At 36.8% G+C, this 24,985-nt stretch overlaps 1 protein-coding gene across 26 annotated transcripts in view; it reads left to right on the top strand.

Annotated features, from left to right (window-relative positions):
* EPB41 (erythrocyte membrane protein band 4.1) overlaps nucleotides 1–24,985 on the top strand; it is a 122,761-nt gene that overhangs the window by 41,778 nt on the left and 55,998 nt on the right. For 25 of the 26 annotated variants that reach the window (XM_063311968.1, XM_063311969.1, XM_063311971.1 and 22 more), the window contains exons 2-7: nucleotides 9,454–9,910; nucleotides 10,747–10,983; nucleotides 15,792–15,896; nucleotides 19,814–19,856; nucleotides 22,691–22,766; nucleotides 23,385–23,603. In XM_063311968.1, the coding sequence (XP_063168038.1) occupies nucleotides 9,458–9,910; nucleotides 10,747–10,983; nucleotides 15,792–15,896; nucleotides 19,814–19,856; nucleotides 22,691–22,766; nucleotides 23,385–23,603 (1,133 nt within the window). In that variant the 5' untranslated portion in view covers nucleotides 9,454–9,457. The remainder of the gene's footprint in view (nucleotides 1–9,453; nucleotides 9,911–10,746; nucleotides 10,984–15,791; nucleotides 15,897–19,813; nucleotides 19,857–22,690; nucleotides 22,767–23,384; nucleotides 23,604–24,985) is intronic. The other variant, XM_063311980.1, reaches the window with a different exon arrangement.

Genomic DNA, 24,985 nt, shown 5'->3' on the forward strand with positions numbered 1-24,985 from the left:
AGGATAACCTGGGAAGTTTAAACATCCCAGAGAGTCAGTGACAAACCACTAGTAGTTGCCAAAGTACATGGAATGTTCTGTGAAGTCACTAGGATTCAAGCTTGTATACACGTCATCTGTTGCAAATGAGTTTTGGCCCATGATTGGTTATGTTCATATAATAATGAATAGTTAAGGTACTGCAGGTGCTTTGTGTTGTCTGTACAGATATAACTTAACAGTCCCACTGGAAATAGTTACTTAGCTGGCATTGTGTGATATTTATTACAGGCAAATGTTAATAGCATTGTATGATCTGTGGCTTTCACTTCACTGTATGCCTTGAACACATTTCACTATAAGTTGGATTTAAAGGTGATTTGTTTTTAAATAATTTAAGCTTAACTTGAAGTATTTCAGTATTGCGTTTCAGGAATGATTTTTTCCCCCCAAAACATTCAGTGGGTTAAAAAAAAAACCTAGTTAATCTTAAGTTCACTGGTATTGTTACCCGTTGTGGCAGCTGTCAGCATTTTGTTTAATGATATAATCCTTGGTTAATAAGAGAATTCCAACTGTAGTTTCAAAACTACAGCTGTATTGTAGTAGAGTATCCAACATTGACTGGGCCTAGCCATTTATAAACAATCTTGTAAGGCCTTGAATTTCAAAAGTATTATCAAATTAAGAGAACTGTAATAATCTTAAAGAGGTGAGGGACAAGCAAAGATACATTGCTTGATATCAGTAACTTACCCTTCAAGAGAACTCATTTGTTATGGGTACTTTAATACTTTGTTGAAGAAACCAGTAGAAAAGTCCATAATTGAGAGAGAGTATAAAAATGTTATTTTTCCTTACTAAAGTACTAGGAAGTTCCAAACTGAGAGGCAAAGTGAAAAATCCCATCTCTTCCAGGACTATGGGATCTATTAAAGATTCTTTGCCAAAGAGATCAGGAATCATAGACTTGGCACTTGATAGCATTTAATGTTAGCAGATAATGAATTTGTTTACTACTCTGAAATACAATCTAGTAGCAGTTATCCATGCCTGATAACATAGCTAGACTATTGCGGTGTGCTTTACTTAGGTAATTGGAGAACATCTGAAAACTTCAATTGGCACAAACTGGATTTTTAACTGGAGCACAATGCAGTGATTAGTCACTCCAATATTTGCACTTCAGTACTGGTTGCCAATTATTTACCAGATTTGATTGAATTTGCTGTAATCTTTAAAGTATTTGCCACTCTTAGTAACATACTACCAGCTACTTTTAGAAATGGTGTCAAGTTACACCTTTGAAACATCTTTTCATATGTGTTGTATTGGTTTTTCATGGTCCTATGTTTTTATACGCTAGACTGTAGCTGTGGATTTATTTTAACTTTTTGGTACACCCCTTAGTGGTTTGAAGAAAGTATGGATTTCCAGTAGCATTAATTTTCAGTCTCAGGTACCAGTTTTCTTGGTGAATGTCTATCAGTACAAATGGTCAGAGGTACTGGAATGTTTCAAGCATATACTGTACTTATATACTTCAGTAGCTCAATGCAACTTCTCTAAGAGTTAACTTGTTATATGTTTCACCTGATGCTGCCTCATGCATTATTCCTAGCATATCCATGCTTCCTTCTCTGTATGTATTTCTTGTCAAGTCTTTGGAGAGCTGATGGGGTTACCTATCTAGAAGAAGCAGTAATGTTAGACCAGCTTTCTAAGCAAACAGTTGTGAGAGCTATAGTGTTAGAGGAAATAAGCTGGTAATTTATGCGGAAATTATACTTTGTTACTCTGGTGAAATGGAAATAAAGGGTTAACTGGCTACTCCCATGAGGGAGGTAGGCAGAATGCTAAGGGAACTTGGAGATGAGAAATGCAGTTGACTATTTGACACAATAAAAAGAAGGGAAGAAAAGGAAAGAGAAACATTGGGAGCATTTGTGACAAATGGAACAATTATTCTATAAATAAGCACAGAGGAGGTTTTGTTTGTATACCTCTTAAAACTGTATATTCTGCATTATTTTCATAAAATTTCATTTAACAATAACCTTGTAATTATTCATAATCAGCTGGCCCTCTGAGAAAATGAAAGCAGAATATTATTCAGTTCCCCCTTAAAAATAAGGTACTATGTTATCAGGAAGAGTACAGATAAGAGAGGAGATAGGTTCAGCATAAGATTTCTATGTTTGTCATTTCTGGGTGCTGGTAGTGAGATTTTCAGGTATATTTATCCTCAGAATAAACTTAAAAGTAATTATTCATTGACCAAATAAGTCTGGTTTTGCCACATATTGAAGATCCAGTGCCCAGTAGGCCAACTGGCATTGCAGAAACCAACTGCAGCTATTAATATGCCTTAAGTTTAAATCCTGTATTGTCCCTACCTATTGAAGATGATCCAAGCACTGAAACAGTGTACCCTTTCTTAAGACTGTTCCTGCACGTAGTTTCTGCCTTTCTCCTCAGTTTATTTTCAACTACTGTAGTATCATCAGGCATCTTTTCTGTGTTCTTCAGAGCTTGCTGAAGAAAAAAGTTATCAGCTATAAAGTTTGTTTGCTTATTTATTAAATTTGTTTCCTGCTGCAGTCAAACAACTCTGACTGGCTTACAGCATCATCCATAAGAGGTTAAATTCTTTTATACGAAAGAAGCATTAAAGCACACTTTAAACATAGCCCAGATATTTCTTTTATCATGCAAATGTTATTGATAATTGTACTGATGTAAATATTTATATTAGAAAAGGCTAGTGAATACTGGTCCTTTGTTTAACCCATGAGCTATCATCATAAGAAATGGTAGACTATTTTAAAAACCTGAATTATAGAAAGTTCTTAGAGAATTATTTAATTAACTACAATAATGCTTTGTTATGAAATGGGAATGGTCATTGAATGGCTTAAACCACTGATACAGCAATTTTATCATTGCTGAATCCCTTAGTCTCTTCAGTGGTCTTAAAAGCTTACACAGGTCAGGGGTTGAGGTCTCTGTTTCATAGACTGCAATATATCTCTGCCAAACTACAGCTCTTCTTATATAATACAAAACAGCAAGTAGACTTGCTGTTGACAGTCTTATGTGCTTTGATTCATTTGTCTGTGTTTTATGTTTGTAGGTTAACTGCCTAGATATTATAGGGTTATGCTTTCAAAACTATGTTCTAGGAAATCCTGTACTGCTTTGAAACTGTTTTGGAGTTCTGCAAAGGCTAGATCAATAATAGTGTAACAGATAAAACTTTCCTGAAAAATAATTTGTTCATTATTGCTGATTTTCTTTATTCCTTATAGGTAAGTGCAACTGCTGTGTATATCTCATATTAAACACTTGGTTCAGGAAATGCAGAGAATATAAAAAGTCTGCTTGCTCTCCTTGTGAACTCTGTGTGTGCAGTATCTAGAATCGGATCATGTGTTAAATATTTTGCAGCCATTCAAGTACAGTAGTCTTTTTAGAGGCAACTTGGAAAAGGCCCCCTTTAGGCAGACAGACGAAAAAATACTGTAGAAATGATGAAGAGCAAACAAATTGGGCTTTGTTTATGAAATGGATTAAATTGGAATGTTTACTTATGGAATTCTGTCAACAATTTCTTCCATTCAGGATTCTTTAAACTACTAATTGGAGTGTCCTCTTAGCAAGTTAAATACATCTGAGGGTTCAGCGTGGATGAAAGGATGTGCTTTCCTGTTTAGTGTCTGTTAGTTGGTTCTGGAGTCCTTTGAGTTCTAAAACTTCATACTTTATAAAAGCCATGGTCTCTAATGTTTTAAAATATTATTTTGGACTAGTGAGCATATTTGGAACTTTTAGAGTGTTCCAATGGCATTTTTACAAATTGCCTGCCATGGTAGGTGTAGCAAGTCACAAAATAGCCATTTACCAAATTGTGCTCTGGAGAGGTTGTTCTCTGCCATCAACTTTATCTTTTCAAAATACAATTTACTATAGCATCCTACCTTTGTAATAAATTGACACACTTTCAGACAATACATTGAGTTGCATTCCCCATTACATTTATTTCCTAAGAATATCTCTGTAATATATGAGTCCCAGATACACTGTAGAAAATACAGATTGTGGTTGAGCTGGCACTTCCCTTTACAAATGCTAGCTTCCCAATTTTTTAATTAAAATGTAATTTAAATGATTTAAATAAGATCAAATCAAGTGAGGAATAGAGCTCAGCAGTCACCAGAGTAAAAGGAAAGTAGGTGATGAGACAGTTGGTTCATGTCTAAAAGACTCTTAAAGATTCACAACCAATCAGAACAGATGGTGTCAAGCAAGATGGATTAATGGTTCAGCAGAAGGCACATTCCTGAGTTCCACGTTGGTGTTAAAGGATCCTAAAGTAGGTATTTGGGTATATGTATACTGGTCAGTCTCAGTCTCCCCCTAGATTTAAGGCAGAGATAGGGATATGTGGTCCTCTAAATGTTGCTGCACCACAGTTCTTGACAACCTCAGCCAGCTGTTGGGTATTGCTGGGAGTTGTAATTAGCCATATCTAGTAAGCCTTAAGCAGTAAGGTTTTTTTAAAAAAATATATTCTGACAACAAGGATTATTGGATTCAGTGGACACATTTCTGCAAAACAATAAGCCAAATTTTTCAGCAAATCTGGTTTATCAGTTAGAAACAGACATTGCAGTGGCACATGCTACCCAGTAATTTTGTTGGTTCTGTGTAGAAAGTAGAGCAACTGGAGGAATCAGAAAATTACAAAACACAACAAGTTTTGCAATTATCTAACCAGTTTTAGATAAGGAATAGATAGCACAATTTAACATGCACACATCAGGAAGTATTAATTAAAGTTAATTTTAAGTAAACATAAATGGGATTATATTGGTTGTCTTGAAAAGTGCAGATTGTCAGCAGTTGTCCTGGTTTAAAGTTGTAAAAGAAAACTAGTTTGTGCATCAGAGAAATGGGTTTATCCAAAGCTTGCCTAAAACTGCCCCTATTTTAATATATTCCCCTGTTGCCTTCTGCAGTAATTTATTGCAGTACTCAGCAATATCTATGTTATACGTTCTCCTAAATGGAATCAGGGATATTCAATATTTCATAGTTGAGTTTTTGTAATACAAAATGAAGGAAGTGTAATAGAGCAGGTGGTGGGAGCCATTTTTTTAAAATCAGGGCACTCTTCATTAGCTGGGTATGCATTAGAGAAAGTCCTGAAGTGGAGAATCCAGGAGAGTGGTAGGAAGAAAGAAAACACACTAAGGTTAACCCCCACTAAACCAAGGTTTACACTACCAAAGCACAGCATGTTGGTTAACAGTGTGGCATGGACATGAAAAGAAACCTGAAAAGAAAGTATTTTATCTTATTTGAATTCCAAAGTAGAAAAGAATAAAGAGAGAGATTGAGATTCCTATGATCTGGTTTTGTTGTTTATTCATTCAGTTGCTTCTGACTCTTCGTGACTTCATGGACCAGCCCACGCCAGAGCTTCCTGTCGGTCAACACCCCCAGCTCCCCCAGGGACGAGTCCGTCACCTCTAGAATATCATCCATCCATCTTGCCCTTGGTCGGCCCCTCTTCCTTTTGCCTTCCACTCTCCCTAGCATCAGCATCTTCTCCAGGGTGTCCTGTCTTCTCATTATGTGGCCATAGTATTTCAGTTTTGCCTTTAATATCATTCCCTCAAGTGAGCAGTCTGGCTTTATTTCCTGGAGGATGGACTGGTTTGATCTTCTTGCAGTCCAAGGCACTCTCAGAATTTTCCTCCAACACCACAGTTCAAAAGCATCGATCTTCCTTCTCTCAGCCTTCCTTGTCGTCCAGCTCTCGCAGCCATATGTTACTACAGGGAACACCATTGCTTTAACTATGCGGGCCTTTGTTGTCAGTGTGATGTCTCTGCTCTTAGCTATTTTATTGAGATTGGTCATTGCTCTTCTCCCAAGAATTAAGCGTCTTCTGATTTCCTGACTGCAGTCAGCATCTGCAGTAATCTTTGCACCTAGGAATACAAAGTCTTTCACTGCTTCTACATTTTCTCCCTCTATTTGCCAGTTATCAATCAAGCTGGTTGCCATAATCTTGGTTTTTTTGAGGTTTAGCTGCAAGCCAGCTTTTGCACTTTCTTCTTTCACCTTCATCATAAGGCTCCTTAGTTCCTCTTCGCTTTCAGCCATCAAAGTGGTATCATCTGCATATCTGAAATTGTTAATGTTTCCTCCAGCGATTTTAACTCCAGCCTTGGATTCCAGCCCAGCATGTTGCATGATGTGTTCTGCGTTCAAGTTGAATAGGTAGGGTGAGAGTATACAGCCCTGCCGTACTCCTTTCCCAATCTTAAACCAGTCCGTTGCTCCATGGTCTGGTCTTACCGTTGCTACTTGGTCGTTATACAGCTTCCTCAGGAGGCAAACAAGATGACTTGGTATCCCCATACGGCTAAGAACTTGCCACAATTTGTTATGGTCCACACAGTCAAAGACTTTAGAATAGTCAATAAAACAGAAATAGATGTTTTCCAATCTGATGGCCATTCTTGTGTTTTCCAAATTTGCTGGTTTAGGAGGTTTAAATTTTTTAGAAAAGAATATGATAAGCAGAGGACATAGTAAAATAGTTGTGCATGCCCATCTCTGCATCTTTCAGGATTTTCCCTTACATTTATTTGAAAAGAAATGTGATTTAATTCTCTGGAGAACATGGAGACATTCATTCATTTAACTGGAACCATAGGTGGGGTTTGTTTGAAAGATGCATATCTCATTAGTACACCACACCACTATAAACAACCCTGCAAACAAACATTGTTGTCTTGTGTCCATATTTAAAATGGGAAATAGCCCCCCTCCCTGGGGAATATCTTGTTTACTTTGTTGAAAAAACAATTACGGCTGTAGCTGCACGTAAGCATATATCTGGTTCTCCACTTCAAAGCCTTGGGTGGTAGAGGGATTTGTAAAACGTTCTGTTTTGGTTGATATTTTCCCAAGTTGTTTTGGCATATAGCCCAAAGTATAACTCAGTTTCTCCCCATTCTTTTTGCAGAATATAAACATATCTATATTAAACACAAGGTGAATGGGAAGGGGTCAGTATTATAGCTATGGTTGTGTTATGCAGGATAGTATTCCAGAAATGTTTTTCAGCTCCTATACTATTGTGTAATTTCTAAAGTATAAATAAGCAGCATTCATTCTGTACTATTAAGGTTCTATATTACTTTCAAACTGCTTTTTATGGCATTCACAGATGGATTGTTTCAATTAATAACATAGGAAAATTAACATTGGCAACTAATGCAGTTGGATAAGGTTACAATTTTACTGGTCTGAAGAATCAAGTTGTAGATGACATTTTATTTGAAATATTTTTGAAAATTATAATGAGATAATACAAATAATCCTTTAATAGTTTCAGCTCAGTAGGAAAATTGGACTACATTACAAGATTTTTGTGGTGATTATTGAGCTAATACTTGTGAAACTTGAAATATTTTATGTAGGTGATTACTATACTTGCTGCTTTCCAGCAGAAAATCCTTTCTTTAGAAGCCTTGAAAGATAATCTGTTTTCTTCTCTCCCCTGAAATATGTGTAGTTTCAAACAGGCAGTATTGTAAAGCTCATTAGATTTCAGTAGCTCAGTATGACTGGATAAAATTACATTGCTTAAAGGCATAGATTATTTTGTAATGGAAGAAAATGGTTTGTTTAGCTTTTGTACATTTTGTTTAGCTTTTATTGTTTGAAGCTCTTCTGTAAGATGAGACTTAGAGTAGTGGATAGAAATGTTGAACTTGGATCCCTGTGTTCAGACATTTGCTCACCTGTTTTGTGGAAGTAATTTCTGCCTTCTGCCTTAGCTTTAAGCCAACAAACTATTTTCTAGACAGGTCTAGACCTCTTAGGCATAGTAAAGCTTCTGTCTCAAGCGAATTAGGGCCTTCCCTATAATTCCACCTCAACAGTTGCAGAGGCCAATGGTAATGCTGAATCTTTTTAGGAGATTTTTAGAAGCCTTCAGACTAAGATATGAAAGTTGAATGACCATTGTGGAGAGCCATGCTATTATCTCTGGAATGCCTGACTTGATGTCTCACTCTGCTTTAATATCTTCCTCTGGTTGCCAAAGAGGCAGCCAGGATATCTATCTGGAGTACCAGCCAGGTTGATATGCCTTGTTTTGAGGGAAGATTTCTCAGAACAAGCTATTGTGGAAAGGATATTTTGTTGTTTACCTGCCATTCTCACCTGATGAGTGAGAAATAGTGGTCACCCCTATTTTCTCCCTGAGCAAATACAGTAAATTACAGAATATAATTCTTAAATCACTGATTGCCTGTTCTGATGATCTCTAATAGTATTTCCCAGATTTGACAAACTTTTTAGCATTTGTTTATTTGCAAGTGGCTACTCTCCTTTCCCTTTCTGTATTCTGTTGTGTTGTAATAGATATCATATATTTACCTGGACTTGAAGCTTGAGTGTGATTTTTTTAAATAACATCAGTTACTATAATTTCTCCTCATTTGCCTAATGTACTTGAGTCTAATACGAAAGAAGAGGAAAGAAAGCTGCATTATCTCTCTTTAAGTATATTGATAGGTATTTTTTTCAGATAAATAATTATCTTGGATTTTTCTCCCTTACCAAAGTCAGCATGAAGAGGAAAGTGATGGCAGAAATCAGATGGTCAGAAGCATGCGTAACTGGCTCCCTTCACTGAGTACTTGTTGAGTAACATTACTGCCAAAAACCTGAACCCTGTCTATGGCAAGAAATACTGGGTCTTGTCTTATAAAACACACAATTTACATGCCTTTGATTAGCCTTTTATGGCTCTTCATTGTACTCTGAGTACATTCAAGTCCACCATTCCCCTAGGCAGGGGAGAGAATATTAGTGGCAAGTGAACCATCTTTAAGTAGACTGTTACTCATTTTGTTATATAAAGTCATAGTTAATAAGCATTCAGAAAACTTTTTTTTAGTATGCAGCAAAGTGAACAAAGTTGTCAATATTAGTTTTAGCAATCTTGCTTAAGTCTTAAGTGTTTAGAATTTTGCATTGGATTTTATTTCCTTTTGTATCTGATAAACTGTATTTTGTAATCATAAAGAATTCATGTCCAGTACATTAAAAAATATACCATGGTGAACCTCTTCCCACAAATTTATTATTGTTCAATAGCACTTTCTTGATCAGGCTAGGTTCATTATAATATAATTTTACCTTGTATATATGAACATTGTTTTACACTTTTTAAAATTGTTTCTTTCACTGGGGACTTTTTTTGTTCAAAAGACATAAAAAACAAATGAATACATTGTACTTGAGATTTGTGAAATGATGCACTGGAAAGAAATGTTACGAATTATAAATGATAGCATTTTTTTTATAGATTAAGAAAAATGAGGTAGCTGTTTATGTAACAGTTATTGTATGTCTTCAGTTCAATTTCTTACATTTTTCTGCCATTAGAAACATGACAACTGAAAAGAGTTTAGTGGTAGAGTCTGAGACTCCTAAACAGCAGCCCCCAAAAGAAGAGGAGGTAGCTGCTGAAACAGGTACACAGGAATCTTTTGTGGAGAAAGCACCTGAGGGGGATAATCAATCAAAGAAGAAACTGAAAGCATCCAATGGTGATACACCCACCCGAGAGGACCAGAGTAAGAACAAAGAATGCAGTTCTGAAAACCGTGGCCTGTCACGCCTATTTTCATCATTCCTCAAGAGGCCCAAATCTCAGGTATCAGAGGAAGAAGGCAACGAGGCAGGAACAAAAGAACTTGGTGAAGAAGGCCAGAAAGAGACTGATATAGAAGCTGATCTCAATGAAGAGATTCTGCTGAAAGCCCCAATAGCAGCTCCTGAACCTGAACTTAGGACTGATCCATCTTTAGATCTTCACTCACTCAGCAGTGCAGAAACTCAGGTAAATTGCAAACTAGTTTTCCAGCTGCCTAGATATCCAGGGAGATTCCTCCTAATTTTGTGCATGTGACTTTAATTAATTAAAACAGAATATCCTTTTTAACGGGGACTTTAATGGATTTTATTCCCAAGAAAATATAAATGCTCCATCACCCTAATGTTGAAACAGCTATAGTGCCTTCCAGTCCCAATTCAGGGTATACAGAGCCTCACATAGCTTAGGCCAAGGATACCTGCAGTTATTCCCATCCTGTCTTAAATGCTGGCTTTATCTTGGGTGCATCTAACATCTACAAAACGCCTGCTTTTCCAGTGATGGAGCTATAATTGAAAACAAACGGCCACTGAAGCTGAGGCAAGCCGCTTCTTTTACATAGGAATTTTAGATACTTTTTAGGCTGCTGCTTTATGGCTTTTACTGTGTATGTTTGTGTTCACCACTTAGAGCCATTTGGCAGTAGGCAGCATGGACATATGTAAAATAAAGCAAGTTTAGCAACTTTGTTTTGAAGGAGTTTGTTTAACTAGGTTCAAGCTGTGAGATGTTTCCCACCGTTAGTGTATAATTTAGGGAACAAGGTATTTGTTGCATTTTAAATTATATCAGAAATGCTATAATGATATTTAAGTAGCAGTTCCCAACATATATATATATCCTTTTACTTTAAAAAAATTTATCCTTCCTCCCCCAGTGCAGGTTGTGGATTTCAGCTAACCATTTTCCTAGTTTAAAAAAGATTTTCTTGTCAAATATTTAAAGTAATAAATATATATTAAATACAAATATAGACACAGGGAAATGTTTTATTTATATTAGAATATTTTTAATGATTTCAGCCTGCTCAAGAGGATAGGAGAGAAGATCAGGATCAAGATCCAGAGAACAGAGATCTTGGAATTAAGGAAGAAAGAGAGCAGGTGGAGTGCTCCAATACAGGTGAAAAAAAAGAAAACATCAAGGGGAAGGTGGAAAAAGAATTAAAGAGTGCCCAAAAAACAGTAAGAAGACTTCGAAATAGCATGCACTGCAAGATTACTTTACTGGATGATACAATTTTTGAGTGTTCTGTGGATGTAAGTATGTTTATATACTACTACTTATTAGGAGGAGCCGCTACTTTTTGATTGGCCCCAGGAATCTGGTTAATTTTTTATAGCGATCAATGGGTTTTCATGTTTGATTTATGCTGTCAGGAATGGCTTTGAGCCTTGCTAAAAAACATAGTAGTTGCACATTTAAAGTTATGGGTAGGGATAACAGAAGTTGCATGCATTACACTGTCATGTCCCATTTATTTGACTGTTGCACAGTAGATTGGGAATTAAGTACTGATGTTCTTGGATCTTCTTATGTCACACAGTAGGAAGATGTTTATTTTACTAAATTTTGTAGGGTGTACTAGTTACAACATATTATATTACCCCTCTTTTGCTCTCCATTGCACATTTCTGTTTGATCTTTTGTTAAAACATTTATTTTCCACTTTAGTATTAACCATGGAAAAAATACAAATATATACAGTTTTTTCAAAATGAAAATAGTGCTAGTGTAAATGCTATAGAAATGCCTGGAAAACCTTAATGGTGGTAATACTTTATTAAGGTTTCCAGCCCAGCTGACTTCAGAATAGTCTTAGATGGGACAATATGAAGGGGCTTGACATCCATTAGTCTAAGTCAACAGCAGTATCAAACAAACTAAGGTCTTTAAATATTAGGAATAACTTTCATGTCTTCATGGTTTGGAGGGAACCATTGAAAGCTGGCTGTGAACCAGCCCATAGAACTGCCAGCATAATCCTGTGTTTTGTGGGCAGTAGAGGTATTGAGTAATTAAAGTGATTAGCGTCACTTTGATAGCGTCACTGATTACAGATATGCCTCTGTAAAGATCTCAGACCTATTGAAGCCCTTCAGCATTTTAAGTCTGTTGTGGCTTGGAATGTACACAACTCTTTGTTCCATTTAGAATCAGTAGGGGCCTGCAGATCTCAGATTCTGGGCTAAACTGATTTTCATAGAATGCTTTTTGAACCCTTTGACACTCTTGGATAGTTTTTAATCTTGGGAAAAAGGCATTAGACAACATGACTGCTTAGTTCAATATTGAATTTAGTTAGGGCTAATTTAAAATTGAAACACAATTGATCTTCATAGTGACTGGAGCATAACCCACCCCACCCCATTATTGTGGTAGTCTGGATAGAAGACCTTTTACTCCAATAAATTGATAAAGAACATTCTGAATGTATCACACCAAAATGCTTCTGTTCATGAGGTTTAATTCCCTGCCTTTCATGCTATTAGGAGAGATTTTCCTCATGATATAGGTAAGATTAATCAATAGCTAATTTGCTATTTAATCTAGTTAATCCATTTTTGTTTTGTTTTGTTTTTTTAATTTTAATTTTTGTTCTGTTTCATTTTACTTTTTTATCATGCTTCCTTTCTTCCTTTCTTTCTTGTTTGGAAAATGCAATTTTGTTATTTGTTTTCAGTGGTTAAGGCAACGGGCTAGAAACCAGGAGAATGTGAGTTCTAGTCCCACCTTAGGCATGAAAGCCGGCTGGGTGACCTTGGGCCAGTCACACACAGGCCGCTCACCTCCCAGGGTGGTGGTTGTGGGGAAAATAGGAGGAGGAAGGAGTATTAGGTATGTTCGCCACCTTGAGTTATTTATAAAAATAATAAAGGTGGGATAGAAAATAAACAAAATAAAAATAAATAAATAATGAAAGATTCAGTTCTAGCTCTTCATATAAGTTATGTAAGTAAATTAGGTCAGTGAATAAAGGAGAACAAACTAATAATCACATTAAAGGAAAATAAGATTTACTGAGATAAGTTAAGAAATCAAGCTACCAAGTAACTTCACTATTAACTTTTTACTAGATTATCTCATATTTATTGTGTATAAAATTTCTATCTTGTTATTCATTGATAAGTAATTCTAAAGTGTAATAAACAATATAGGGAGTTTCTTTAGTCTTTTTCTGAAACACTTTGAAAATATCTATTTGATCTTTGGCATCAATTTTTTAAAAATTTCCTGATACTTTTGAGTCACTGGTTAAATCTGAATGCACATATATTGCCAGGTTGTATTTCTGTGGCTGATTGAGTAAAACGCTTGTTTGTTTGTTTGTTTCTGAAATTTTGCTACTGCCCATCTCCCAAAGAGGGACTCTGAGCGGTTTATAGTAAGTTAATCAATCAATTAAGAATTAAAAACAGTAATCATAAATAAAACATAAAATATAATACAATACAAAAATAAAAATCCAGATGTCTACAAAAGGTCGTAAATATGAGGGGAGCACTCTAAGGTGCCAGCCATCCCCAGGAATGACTACCCGCCTCCCCACCCCAAGCACGGTGGCAGAGCCAGGTCTTCGGGGACTTCCAGAAGGTCAGGAGGGATGGAAAATAGGTGCTTTAATTGAATTTACATGATTTGGTCAGTGTATGAATGTTATATTATTATATTGTAATAAAAATATTACTGATAGTATTAATATTCTTATACACAGTGATTACTTTGCCTGTGTTTACCTTTAAAGTATAGTTTTTAATTCTAGGTGTATAGAATGGAAATTGAACAAAAATGGAAAGTTCGGAGATTCTTTTTCATATGGGAGGCTTAGTAGTAAACCTATGATTTCACTGCCTTAGATTCTACATTTCATATGTATCATCTTTGATTAAAGGTCCTAGGTTGAAACCACTGAAGAACTGCTGCTAGCAGGGCAGACAACAGGCTGATGATATCAAGCAGCTTTTTATATCCTTTCAGCCTGACATCTGTTGAGGGGGCAGGCTTGCTGATGCTTGAAGAAGAAAACCGCTCACTCATCAATGCCTCAAGCAGTGCTCCTATATTGATTTATAAATTTTAGACTCTAGCAGAAACCTATGGTTTGGCCATCAGCCAAAGTCGTGTTTATGAAGTTCTAGAGAAATACAGATGAATTAAATGGGCCATAATTCATCTGTCTGTTCTGTTCCTTTAACTAATTTTTCACCATCAAGTGGATGGTGATTACCTGAAATTTCATGGCTTTGTTAAAAATAGGCTGTGCCAGACAAATCTTACTACTTTTTTTTTTTTTGGCTAAGTTAATAGATCCTTGCTTAATGATGGTAATTGAGACCGGGAACTCCATTGCTAAATGATGTGGTCGTAAAGTGCAATGTCACGTGCCTGCGCCAACTTACAACAGCAGTTATGGCAGTTCCAGTTGCCATTGTTAGGTGAATCCAGCATGGTTGCAGCATCTCGCAGTCATGTGATCTCCATTTGCAACCTCCTGCCAGCTTCTCCATTGACTTTGCTTATTGGAAGGTGGCAGTGAAGATCGCAAATGGTGATCAGGTGGCCATAGGATGCTGCGACCATCATAAGTGGCGAGCCAGTTGCCAAGCACCTGAATCACAATCCTGTGGCTGCAGGGATACTGTGATGGCCTGGCCGCAACTACAAGGACCCATCATAAGTCCCCCTTACTCAGCGCCATCATAACTTTGGTTACTGAACAAGTGGTTGTTCAACGAGGACTACCCGTAGATGTAGCCTGCCTTGTCTTCAGTAAGGCATTTGATAAAGTTGACCATAGCCACGTCCATGATAAAATGGAACAATGTAGGATGGATGGTTCCCAATATGAGATGGGTTCACAGTTGAACATCTGTATCCAACATGTGGCCCTTAATGATCTTTGTCTACATGAAGAAAGGTATGCAAAGCTAGGAGAATTGATAACATTTCAGAAGAGAGGCTCAAGGTTCAGAAGGAACTGAACCTTGGGCCCTATCCAAGAAAATATTGTACAGTGATAAAAAATGTAAGGTACTGAGCTTACGTAAGGAAAACCAGATGCACAGGTACAAAATTGGTGGTACTTGGCAGAACAGTAGTATTTGTGAGCAGGATTTGGATGTCCTGGTAGACCATAAATTAAGCCAAAAGAGCCAGTGCAGTCTTGGGTTCCATCAACAGAGTTATAATGTCAAGATCATGGGAGGTGATCGTTCCACTTCACTGATCAGACTGCACCAGTGCATTGCAGAATGGAACTATCACTTCCCATGATCTTGGCATGGTCAGACTGCATCAGAAATACTGTTTCCACAATGCAAGAAGGATGCTGAGGAACTGGAAAGAGTACAGAGAAAGAGGCTATACCCTAAGAAGAACTATTAAAATAATTGGATATGTCTAGCTTAAAGAAGAGAAGGCTAAGGGGAACTGTAATAGCAAGTTTCCAGTACTTAAAAGAGCTATCCCAGGGAAGAGGGTATAGATAGATAGAACAAGAATCAGTGGGTGGAAGCTTTACAGAGAAAGATCCTAACTCAAAATAAGGAGGAATTTCCTGACTCAGAGAGCTGATATGCAGTGGAACAGCCTGCTTCCTGGATGTGTTCACTGGAGATTTTCAAACGAATGTTGGACAGCCATTTGTTTCAGATAGTCTGAGGATTCCTGCCCTGGGCAGGTAGCTGTCCTGGAAAACCTCCAAGATCCCTTCCAACCCTAGAATTTTATGATTTTAAGTTATTATTTTTTATCATATTAAAAAATCCAAATAGCATTTCTGAGATCTCCCAAGAAAAGAGTTAAGTAAATGATGAACTGCTTTTATGAAGGAAATACTTGACTGTTTTGTGTTTTCTTTTATAAAGGGATACGCATATGTGTCTATTCACAAAAAAACATCAGAAATATTTAGTCATTTTCACATCTCTGCAGCTTTCCTTCTGGCCATTTTTCATCTGTTTTTGTTTTTCCCCACCTAGGATCCAAAGCTAAAAATAAGCTTTTACTATTAATGATCTGTAATTCTGTATAGAAAAGATGCAAAACTATTTGTATTTTTGTCCAGAAACATGCCAAAGGACAAGATCTTCTTAAGAAAGTATGTGATCACCTTAACCTTTTGGAAGAAGACTATTTTGGACTGGCCATATGGGAAACCCCAACATCTAAGGTAAGAAAACTCTACAAAAGAATGTTCTTTACAGGCTGTTGGGGGAAGTTAATTTGCTTAAATTTGTATTGGGGGGGAGAAGAACTGAATTGTATTGGGAGAGTAGATAGCAATGCCACATTGCATGCATTTTATTAAGTTTGTAGAAACTGGCTCTAACACAAAGGTGCTGAACAACATAATGCTGTGCACACAGAAGGTTTTCCTGATAGATCAGTACCATGGACAGCATCCCTCCTGTGGGTTCTGATGTTCCTCAACAGGCAAAACCTTCTTTTAAACAAATGTACATGCACATACTATACCTACATATATGGATAAAGAAGTTATATAATGGGAGGTGTTAGGCAGTTGTATTTTGCTTTTAACTTAAAAACTTCAGTCCAAAAATTGTCAGGCTTATAAAATTACAGTTCTGCAACAATATTGATAGTCTTTGTGTGCAGCTCTTGGACTTCCTTAGACCAATCAAGTAGAATGTTAAAGTCAAACACCTTCAGTTAAAGAGTAGAGCAAAATATTGTATAGGTTAAGAAAAATGAGCTAAAGGGGTACAGCAGGATACATAGGCTATTTCTTTCCTTGAGTGGACTGGTTTCCATATTCTGCTTGTGCCACATGAAGGTGAAACTGATAACTTTACCTCGTGTACATACAGGTAGCCCTTGGGTTACAACCACTAGTTCAGCAATTGTTCAGAGTTACGACGGCACTGAATGAGGGGGACCGACAACCAGTCCTCAAAGTTGTAGCCATCACAGTGTCTCCATGGTCACATAGTTGCGATTTGAGCGCTTGGCAACCGGCTTGCACTTAAAACGGTTGCAGCCTCCAGTGGTCATGTGATTGGCATTTGCAACCTTTCCTGCTGGCTTCCCACAAGCAAAGTCAATGGGGAAGCCAGCAGGAGGCTGCAGGTTGGTCTGGTACGTTGCTCCCACTACTGCTGCTTTTCCTCCTGAGGAACCCCCAGGCGGCAGGGGGAGTGTGGGCCCTGGGTGGGTGGGCAGCCGGCTGCTGTCATGCTGGGCCTTTGCACCCACCCACCTGCACTCATGCTGCAATGACCGCCACAGCACCCACCCACCACTGCAGCGCCTGACCTTCCACCTGCTGCAGCACCTGCCCCTTGTACCATGCCACAGTACCCTCCCTCTTGCCATGCTGCAGCACCTACTGCCTCTCCTGCACTTGCATTGTAGCCACCTCCCACTCATGGTAAGTGGTAGCACCCATCCACACACTGAGCCACACCCACCCATGCGCCAGGCCATAGCACCCCCACCACCCAACCCATACCCGATAGCACTTGCCCGCCTGCCTGCCTGATTATGAGCTGCCTAAGGAAAGACTTATTGTGACCAGGACTTGTAACTTCCTGCTGGCTTCCCCAATGACATTGATTGTTGGAAGCCAGCAGGAAGTCACAAGTCGCAGTCATGTGTGTGACTCACTTAATGACTTGTGGTCCTCACTTAACAATGGCAACAGGAACTGCTGGGATTGCAGTTGCTAAGTGATGCGGTCACTTGACATTGCGCTTTACAACTGCATTGTTTAGCAATGGAAATTCCAGTCCCAACTACCGTCGTTAAGTGAGGACAACATGTACTAGCTCTTAATATTGGAGCGGCTTTTTTTTTTTTTTGAGAATGGACATTCAAAGACTTCCGTTGATGTCGTGTGCCCAAGCAAAACTATAGGAGTTGGGTTGCAATCCTATACATGCTTATTTGGGTATAAGTCCAGTTAAACATATTAGGATTTCTAAATAAGCAAACATAGGTTACTTCTTTTACCCTTTCACTTAATTAATTGAACTAATTGTAGATGGATAAAGCAAACTGAAGAAACCAATGGCATATACTTTGAAAACTTAAAGTTTAAATACCACTTTGCTGAATGCCCATATAATATTTTCTATAGTTCTATGAAAACATCTTTGTCTCTTTTGGGAATTTGCATATCTTTGCTAATGAATATCAGAGATTCATATGGATCCTAGTAATACATATAAAGGGAGCTGAGTGAACCAGTGATACTGAAGGTTGGTGTTTGTTTTATTTATTTCATAACCAATATGATCCAACATGCAGTATAATCCCCCCTTCACCCCTGTTCAGTCAGTTCAGTTAAATAGATAACTAGGACTAGTTGTGTGAGTACTTTATAAAACAGTGAGTGAGTTATGATTTAGTCAGCCCTCCCATTAAATAAATCTTACAAATTCTGGCTGTACTCATCACAACGAAATTCATACCACAAGATGGAAAAGGCGCATTATGCCCTGTGCAGAAGAAATTTTTGAAACCTTCCATAGTCATTGATGCCTATCAGACTGGAAGAGATGATAAAATCAATTGCTCTGGGCCTCCACCAATCCAGAGTCAGAGACATAGTCCTGAAATGGACAAGAGTTGAGACAATAATGTATTTTCTCCAGTGTGGCTGAACTGTCAAAATCACTCCAACAACGCAGCATGAAATTATATCAAGGAAATTACAAAGGAACCCTAAACATCATCTAGGAATTAGCAGGCCTCTCTCACATTGGCTAAAGTTCATGGGTCCAACATAAAAAAAACACTGGGTAAAAATGGAATTAATGGAAGAGTAGCAAGTAGCAAGTAGTGAGCAACTGCTCACTAAGAAGAACATTGAAGCACAATTCAAGTTTTCCAAAACCACCTGAATGACTTTCCAGACTTCTGGAAGAATACAGTAGAAAGTGGATTTTTTTTTCATGCTACATGGGTGCTGTTCTGTCTGTCAGAAATGTAACTCAGTAAGAACCTCATGGCAACTGTCAAGCACAGAGATGGCGATGTCATAGTTTGGGAATACTTTGCTACCTTAGAACCTGGACAACTTGCCACTGTTGAAGAAAATGGGTCCCAGGAGTCATGCCTTCTCTGTTGCAGTGCCTGTCCTATGAAACTGTGTATCTTGAGATCTGGATGGCCCTCACCCAGCTAACTTTTTGCAAGGTACTAAAGACTTGGCTGTTCCCCCAGTCATTTGGGCTAGGAGGTTAAGCGAGCTCTGCTAGGTGATTGGCTTTATTGCTGTTTTTTTTTCTGTTGTAAGTTGGGAATATTATTTTTTGCCCTCAGACGTTTGCTGTCTGGATTGTTGGTTTAGCTTGATTGTTTAGTTTTAATTGTTGGATGTCCAGAGTTATTGCTTTGAGTTGGGTGGCCATATAAATCATTTAAATAAATAACATGAATTCCACTTTGAGAGAATTCTTTCTATATCAGGATATCAGGCCATATCTTAATCAACTGAATCAGAGTTGTAACTGGATAGTGCAAGACAATGATCCCAAACATATAAGGAACTCTTCAAGTAAATGGATATAGAAAAACAAATTCAGTGTCTTGGAATGGCAAATCAACCTCCCGGTCTAAACCCCATATGGATGTTTTGACAGGGCCTGAAACAAGCGGTTTGTATAAGAGAAACACAAATGTTACTGCGTTCAAGCAGTTCACCATGAAGGAATGGGCCAAAATTCCTTCACAAGTGTGTGTGCGTGACTGATCATCAGTTTCTGGAAGTGTTTGGTTGCTGTTACTGCAGGTAAAGATGTGCCATCAGAAGTGAATCTACATAGACAATTACACTTTCAGATTGGGACATGTTGGATTTCTTTGTTTATGAAATAATTGAAACAAGTACCAAACTTTGGTGTTATTTTTCATTTTCATTTTTATTATTAGAAGAAGATAATTTAAGATATTTTCTGTTCATCAGGTGTCTTGTCAATAGCTTGGCTATGGTTAACATCTTAGTAATACATAATATGTAATTAATAGTATGATAGCGTTGTGTTATATTAATGCAGTGATAATGCATTTTCACATTATGTTATTTGTCAGTTCTCCAAATGATAAATATTTACTATTTTCTTGTAGACATGGTTGGATGCTGCCAAAGAGATTAAAAAACAGGTCCATGGTAAGTGGATTAACTTTTTAAAATGATGGTAAATACGTATAAATTAAAAGAGAACTGATATCTGATCCACCAAATGAGTAGCTGTTAAAAAGGATCGGAGTGAAATATCTGTGCACCATCCATGGAGTTCACCAAAAAGTGATGGAAGGAATCAGCAAATATATCAATAAGATCTGTTTTGTAGTTTACCAAGTACAATAGTTTATTTCCTAAAATTTATTCTTCTGCCCAATTATGTAAATTATGTAGGAATATAACAGCATCATTGTGCAGGAATAAAAACTTTTTGAAAATAATTGAAGGATAAAGTTGTCCAATTCATACTTGTAGTTAAAGATCCACTAGAGCCTGGATTTAATCTATTTTTACTGTTGCTGCTTCCATCATTTATTTTCCTTCCTTCCTTGATTTGGGAAGGTACATAAAAGTAATTCAATTTTTAACTCAATTAGGAGCTTACATTTTCTGTAATTAGTTTGCAGCTATAATAAACCATGAGCTCATAATGCATTTGTGGCTTTGTTGCTAGGTTCACAAATCACAATAAGCCTGAACATGATTTGTTTACTGTTGGCTTAGCTTATTGTGTGAATGCAACTATTATGGTTTGTAAGCCATGGGTTATTATATATAGTGCTTTGTACAAACAAGCTAATAATAGAATGTTCAATTAAATCTTTTTTTTTTTCTCTTTTTACATATGTGTTATTTGAAACAAGAGGAAGTTGCATGACTTCTGTCTCTGGCATTCAACTATGAGATATTTTTTTTTCAGGAGAATTTCTTGGCTGTCATAGTGAGAGGATAGATTAAAATGGGATGTTAGAAAACTTAAGAAGCTAAGTATCTGACCTGGTGTAGTGAAGTGTCTTTTTATCTCAGGCTGTCGAATGGGTGTTTGCTTTCCTTAAACTGAATAGGCCAGATGTTCTCAAGCTGCAGGTTATAACCCCAAGGGGATGTGAGCAAATTTAATGGGGGGGTGTCACAATTTGTGGGGCGGGGGCCGGCTTGCATGCACAATGCAGGAGCCCTGTTAGAACTTGCTCTCGTTCTGCCTGGAGAAGTCAGCTGTCAGCTTGTCCAAGGAAAGCAGAAAGAACACGGTTTAGAAAAAGCCTAGAGCATGATCTGTTAGGACTCTGGCTTTATGTGCACCAGTCCATGGTTTGCATGTGCAAAGCTGGATTGCTGTCAGTACTCGTTTTTGCTGGGCCTAACAAATCATACCCAGCTTTTTGCCTTTCCATTTTATTGGAGAAAACGAAAAGTTTGGATTTATCATAATTATCAATTGTTTCCCTTTACCGTAGTGTGCCAGGATTCTTAGAGCCGACTTCATACCTACCTAAGACAAGATCTGCACCAAGTAGGATCAGGAAGTAGTTGTTAGTTAGTTTGGGTGCATGGGTGTTGACTCTTTGAAGAGTTTTAATCATAGAGTTAATGTATATATTAAAAAGCAGAGGGGCTAAAATATATCCTTGTTTCACCCCCTTGGATGTCTGGATGAAATCAGAAAGATCAGTTCCCTTTTTATATATTACCCTGAAGCCATTTTTAATATAACTTATTACTTAGCAACAAGAGTTGTGTATAAGATCTAATCAAAAAGCCCCGGAATCTTATCCTAGAGATGTTACCAGATATTCCTTTAAAACCAATAAAGGTTGCATATAAAGTCATATCAGAATGATTTCTATATTAGCTAGATGTTGTAGCACTAGGCAGCGGTCTATAATAGATAATCCTGGTTGGAACCCTGCTTGCTTGGGATCAATTATTCCCTCATCTACTATACAGGTGTAGAGTTTGGTGAATAGATACCTGGTGTATAATTTGCTAATGATATTCAGTAGGCTAATTGACCTGTAATTAGCCGGGTCATTCTTGTCACCCTTTTCACCTAAGGAAACAATTATTGCTACCCCCAGTCCTCCAGGATCTTAGCTATGTGGTTAGTATATGAAAAGAGAGAGGCTGTTACTGGTGCCCACCAGAGTTATATTTAATTAACTTGGAAGGAATGCAATCGCTACCAGGAGCTTTACCACTCTTTAGTTGGTTGATAATATTTTTTGCTTCCTTGCATGTTACTGGGGGCCACTGGGGTAGTGAGGATAAAGGCACATCCATCATGTAAGTGTCAGCATGAGGATCATAATACAAGATTTGGAAATAACATACACAGGTATTGAAGAGAATACAGTGCATTTGGGCATCATTTTGGAACAATTTGTTATATTGTCTTTTCTGCTCCTTTAACATTTGAGTGGAATCTGGTAAATTGGCCTTCCAAAAGGTTAAGACTCCAATAATACCATTTTAGCAGCAATGCAGGATTTGTCGAACCAATTCTTGGAATGATACCCCCCCTCTAGTTCAGACTGGACTTTGTTCTCCTTACAAAAGGTTGAAGTCTGGTTACAAGAGCATGATATACATTAAGTCCACTCCTTGAAGGTGGTTTTGTTTAACTTTTAGCAGTTGAAGTTGTGATGTTAGAGTTGGTAAGTATAAGATTAAGATAATTTTTTTAAGGGCAGAGGCATTCTAGGTTTTAAGTTTTGTTGTAATTTATTATTGGTCTATAACAGAATGGAGGATTTTGCCTGTAATGTGTTATGTTTGTAATGTGTTATTTCTATAACTTCTGACTGAATGATTGTAGCAGAGCTGATAAAAATGAATTATGTAAAGGAGGGGTGGAGATCTTGTGGTTTTCAGATATTTTTCAGTTTCAGAGTCTGTTAGCCCTTCAGTCAGCTGATGATAATGATAATTTAACAACTTGCAGACTACCACAGATTAACAACAAATCTCTTTAATTTCAGGAGGCCCATGGATTTTCACTTTCAATGTCAAATTTTATCCTCCAGACCCAGCACAATTAACAGAGGATATAACAAGGTTCGTGATATCCTTAAACTAATAGAAAATGCATTTCAGGCCTTTACTAGTACCAGAAATAACAAACATATAATTTGAAATACTTGGTTTTAGGTAATGCATATATAAGAGAAGTCTTAATTGGTGCTCCTCACTTGCAGAAAAAGGTATAAGCTGGACACAATCATGGGGGAATAGGTAAACAGTTTAATGAGCCATCTGCCTGTGAAAGACAGATACAATGTTGGCTTAATAGTGCATTTGGCCTCATTATACATGACTTATTTGTCCTGTTTTCTTTTTTTCTTGAGAGAATTATTTTATTTTTGTATTCTGACAATTCTTCATCTGCAAATAACAGAGAAGAAAATAATAATGTTCTGCTACATAATGCTGATCTTGTGCTTGTTCCATAAAATGCAGTTTGAGCAACCTTTTATCCTGCTTATGCCAAAAACAAACAATACTTGGTTTTCGGAAGCTTTCTGATAAAACTGAAATAATTTTCAGTCCATCTGATTGATTTTTTAGTTAGACAGTTGCAAGTGAAGAGGTGCCTTTGTATTTCTAGCCATTGCTGAGTATTGATGCAATTGGATTTTTGAACTCCCTGGTATGCTTTGTTTCCCTGTTTTGCAGGTATTATTTGTGTCTCCAGCTAAGAAAAGATATTATTACTGGGCGGCTTCCTTGCTCTTTTGCCACATTAGCTTTGCTGGGTTCCTACACAATCCAATCTGAATTAGGAGACTATGACACAGATCTACATGGTGCAGATTATGTCAGTGAATTTAAGCTGGCCCCCAACCAGACAAAAGAACTAGAAGACAAGGTCACAGAATTACATAAAACATACAGGTGAGTGTTAAATCTGTCATTGATCAAGTGTTGTATAACCAGTCAAAGTTATCTATATAAAGAGGAATATGGGTTTCTCTAAAACATGGATGCAATGATGATTTTTTGTTATTGATTTCACTCAGGTTACAACAGAACTGATAGTTATAACTACCTCTACAGTTATTCTAGGATTCAGAGTACATTGTTCTTGCAAATAAACTTTTTAAATAACTTATGTCACTTTTTTGCTGTGTTGCTCTGTTGAAGTGTATTAGTAGAGCTCATTTCAATACAGAAAATAATAGGAAACAAAGTATGTTTAAATAACAAATGAAAAAATGGCAGAACACCTGATATTGATGATTTGGACCCAACTGTTATAAAAGTTTACAGAGACAATTAATACCAAATTTTTGCCGAATATACAGGAAGAAATATCCTGACTCTTGGAAACATACTAGTTTTCTGATTATTCCTAAAACAAGATGTTATCATACAGGCCTTTCAAATAATTAATTCAAGATGAGAAATAGTAACTGGTTTACTTGCCAGAAGGTTAAACAAATTTGTTAAGTAATTAAATATCCATTGATAAATCTGAATTTGCCCATAGAAGGAAAAAAAACCTGATTAAATTAAAAGAGTAAAAGTGGAATGTAAATTTCTGAAGTTTATTGTTGGGAAGGAGATGGGATTTAGACACAATTTGGTTGATATAATCAAGCAACTATATTCAACCGCAGAAAGAGTTGTTAGCTTCAGCAGAGCATATTCAGTGTTCTTTCATATAAACAGAGGCAAAGTGATTGTCCAGAAGAAAGCCATCATTGAAAAGATAAAGATGCTCCACGATTTTATGAATTTACAAATTTAAATTAAGAACTGTTAATACCACCATCTTGGATTTTATATTTTATACTTATATCTATATCTGTATTTAAGAAATACGGTTTTTTAGTGTATTTTAATTTGTATGCTTTTTTTCCCCTAAAACTCATCAAGTTATCAATCTGGAATATAGATAATTTAAGGTCAAAGAAACAGATTCTTATATCAAAGACAAAAAAGATTTATTGGAAGTATTAAATTATAGGAAGTATTAAATTATAGGAAGAGAACTTTGAATTTAAATTCAGGAAGTTGACTTGAAACTCTATAGTATAAAATTCACTTCAAATTGATTTTGTCAAATCATCAAGAAGGGACTATAGTGAATTCATAGATGATACTATGACCTCTTAAAATTTTCTTAAATTAACAGAAATATTTCCAGAATATGTTCAATAGGTTAAAAATTAATTGGTACATGTTGTCAGTTTTGGTAATATTTAATTACACGTTTTAATTGAAAGTTTAATTGAAATCAATATTATGATGTGGTTTAATTGTTTGTATTACCT

This window comes from Candoia aspera, chromosome 10, assembly GCF_035149785.1.
Source record: "Candoia aspera isolate rCanAsp1 chromosome 10, rCanAsp1.hap2, whole genome shotgun sequence".
Lineage (NCBI taxonomy): Eukaryota > Metazoa > Chordata > Lepidosauria > Squamata > Boidae > Candoia > Candoia aspera.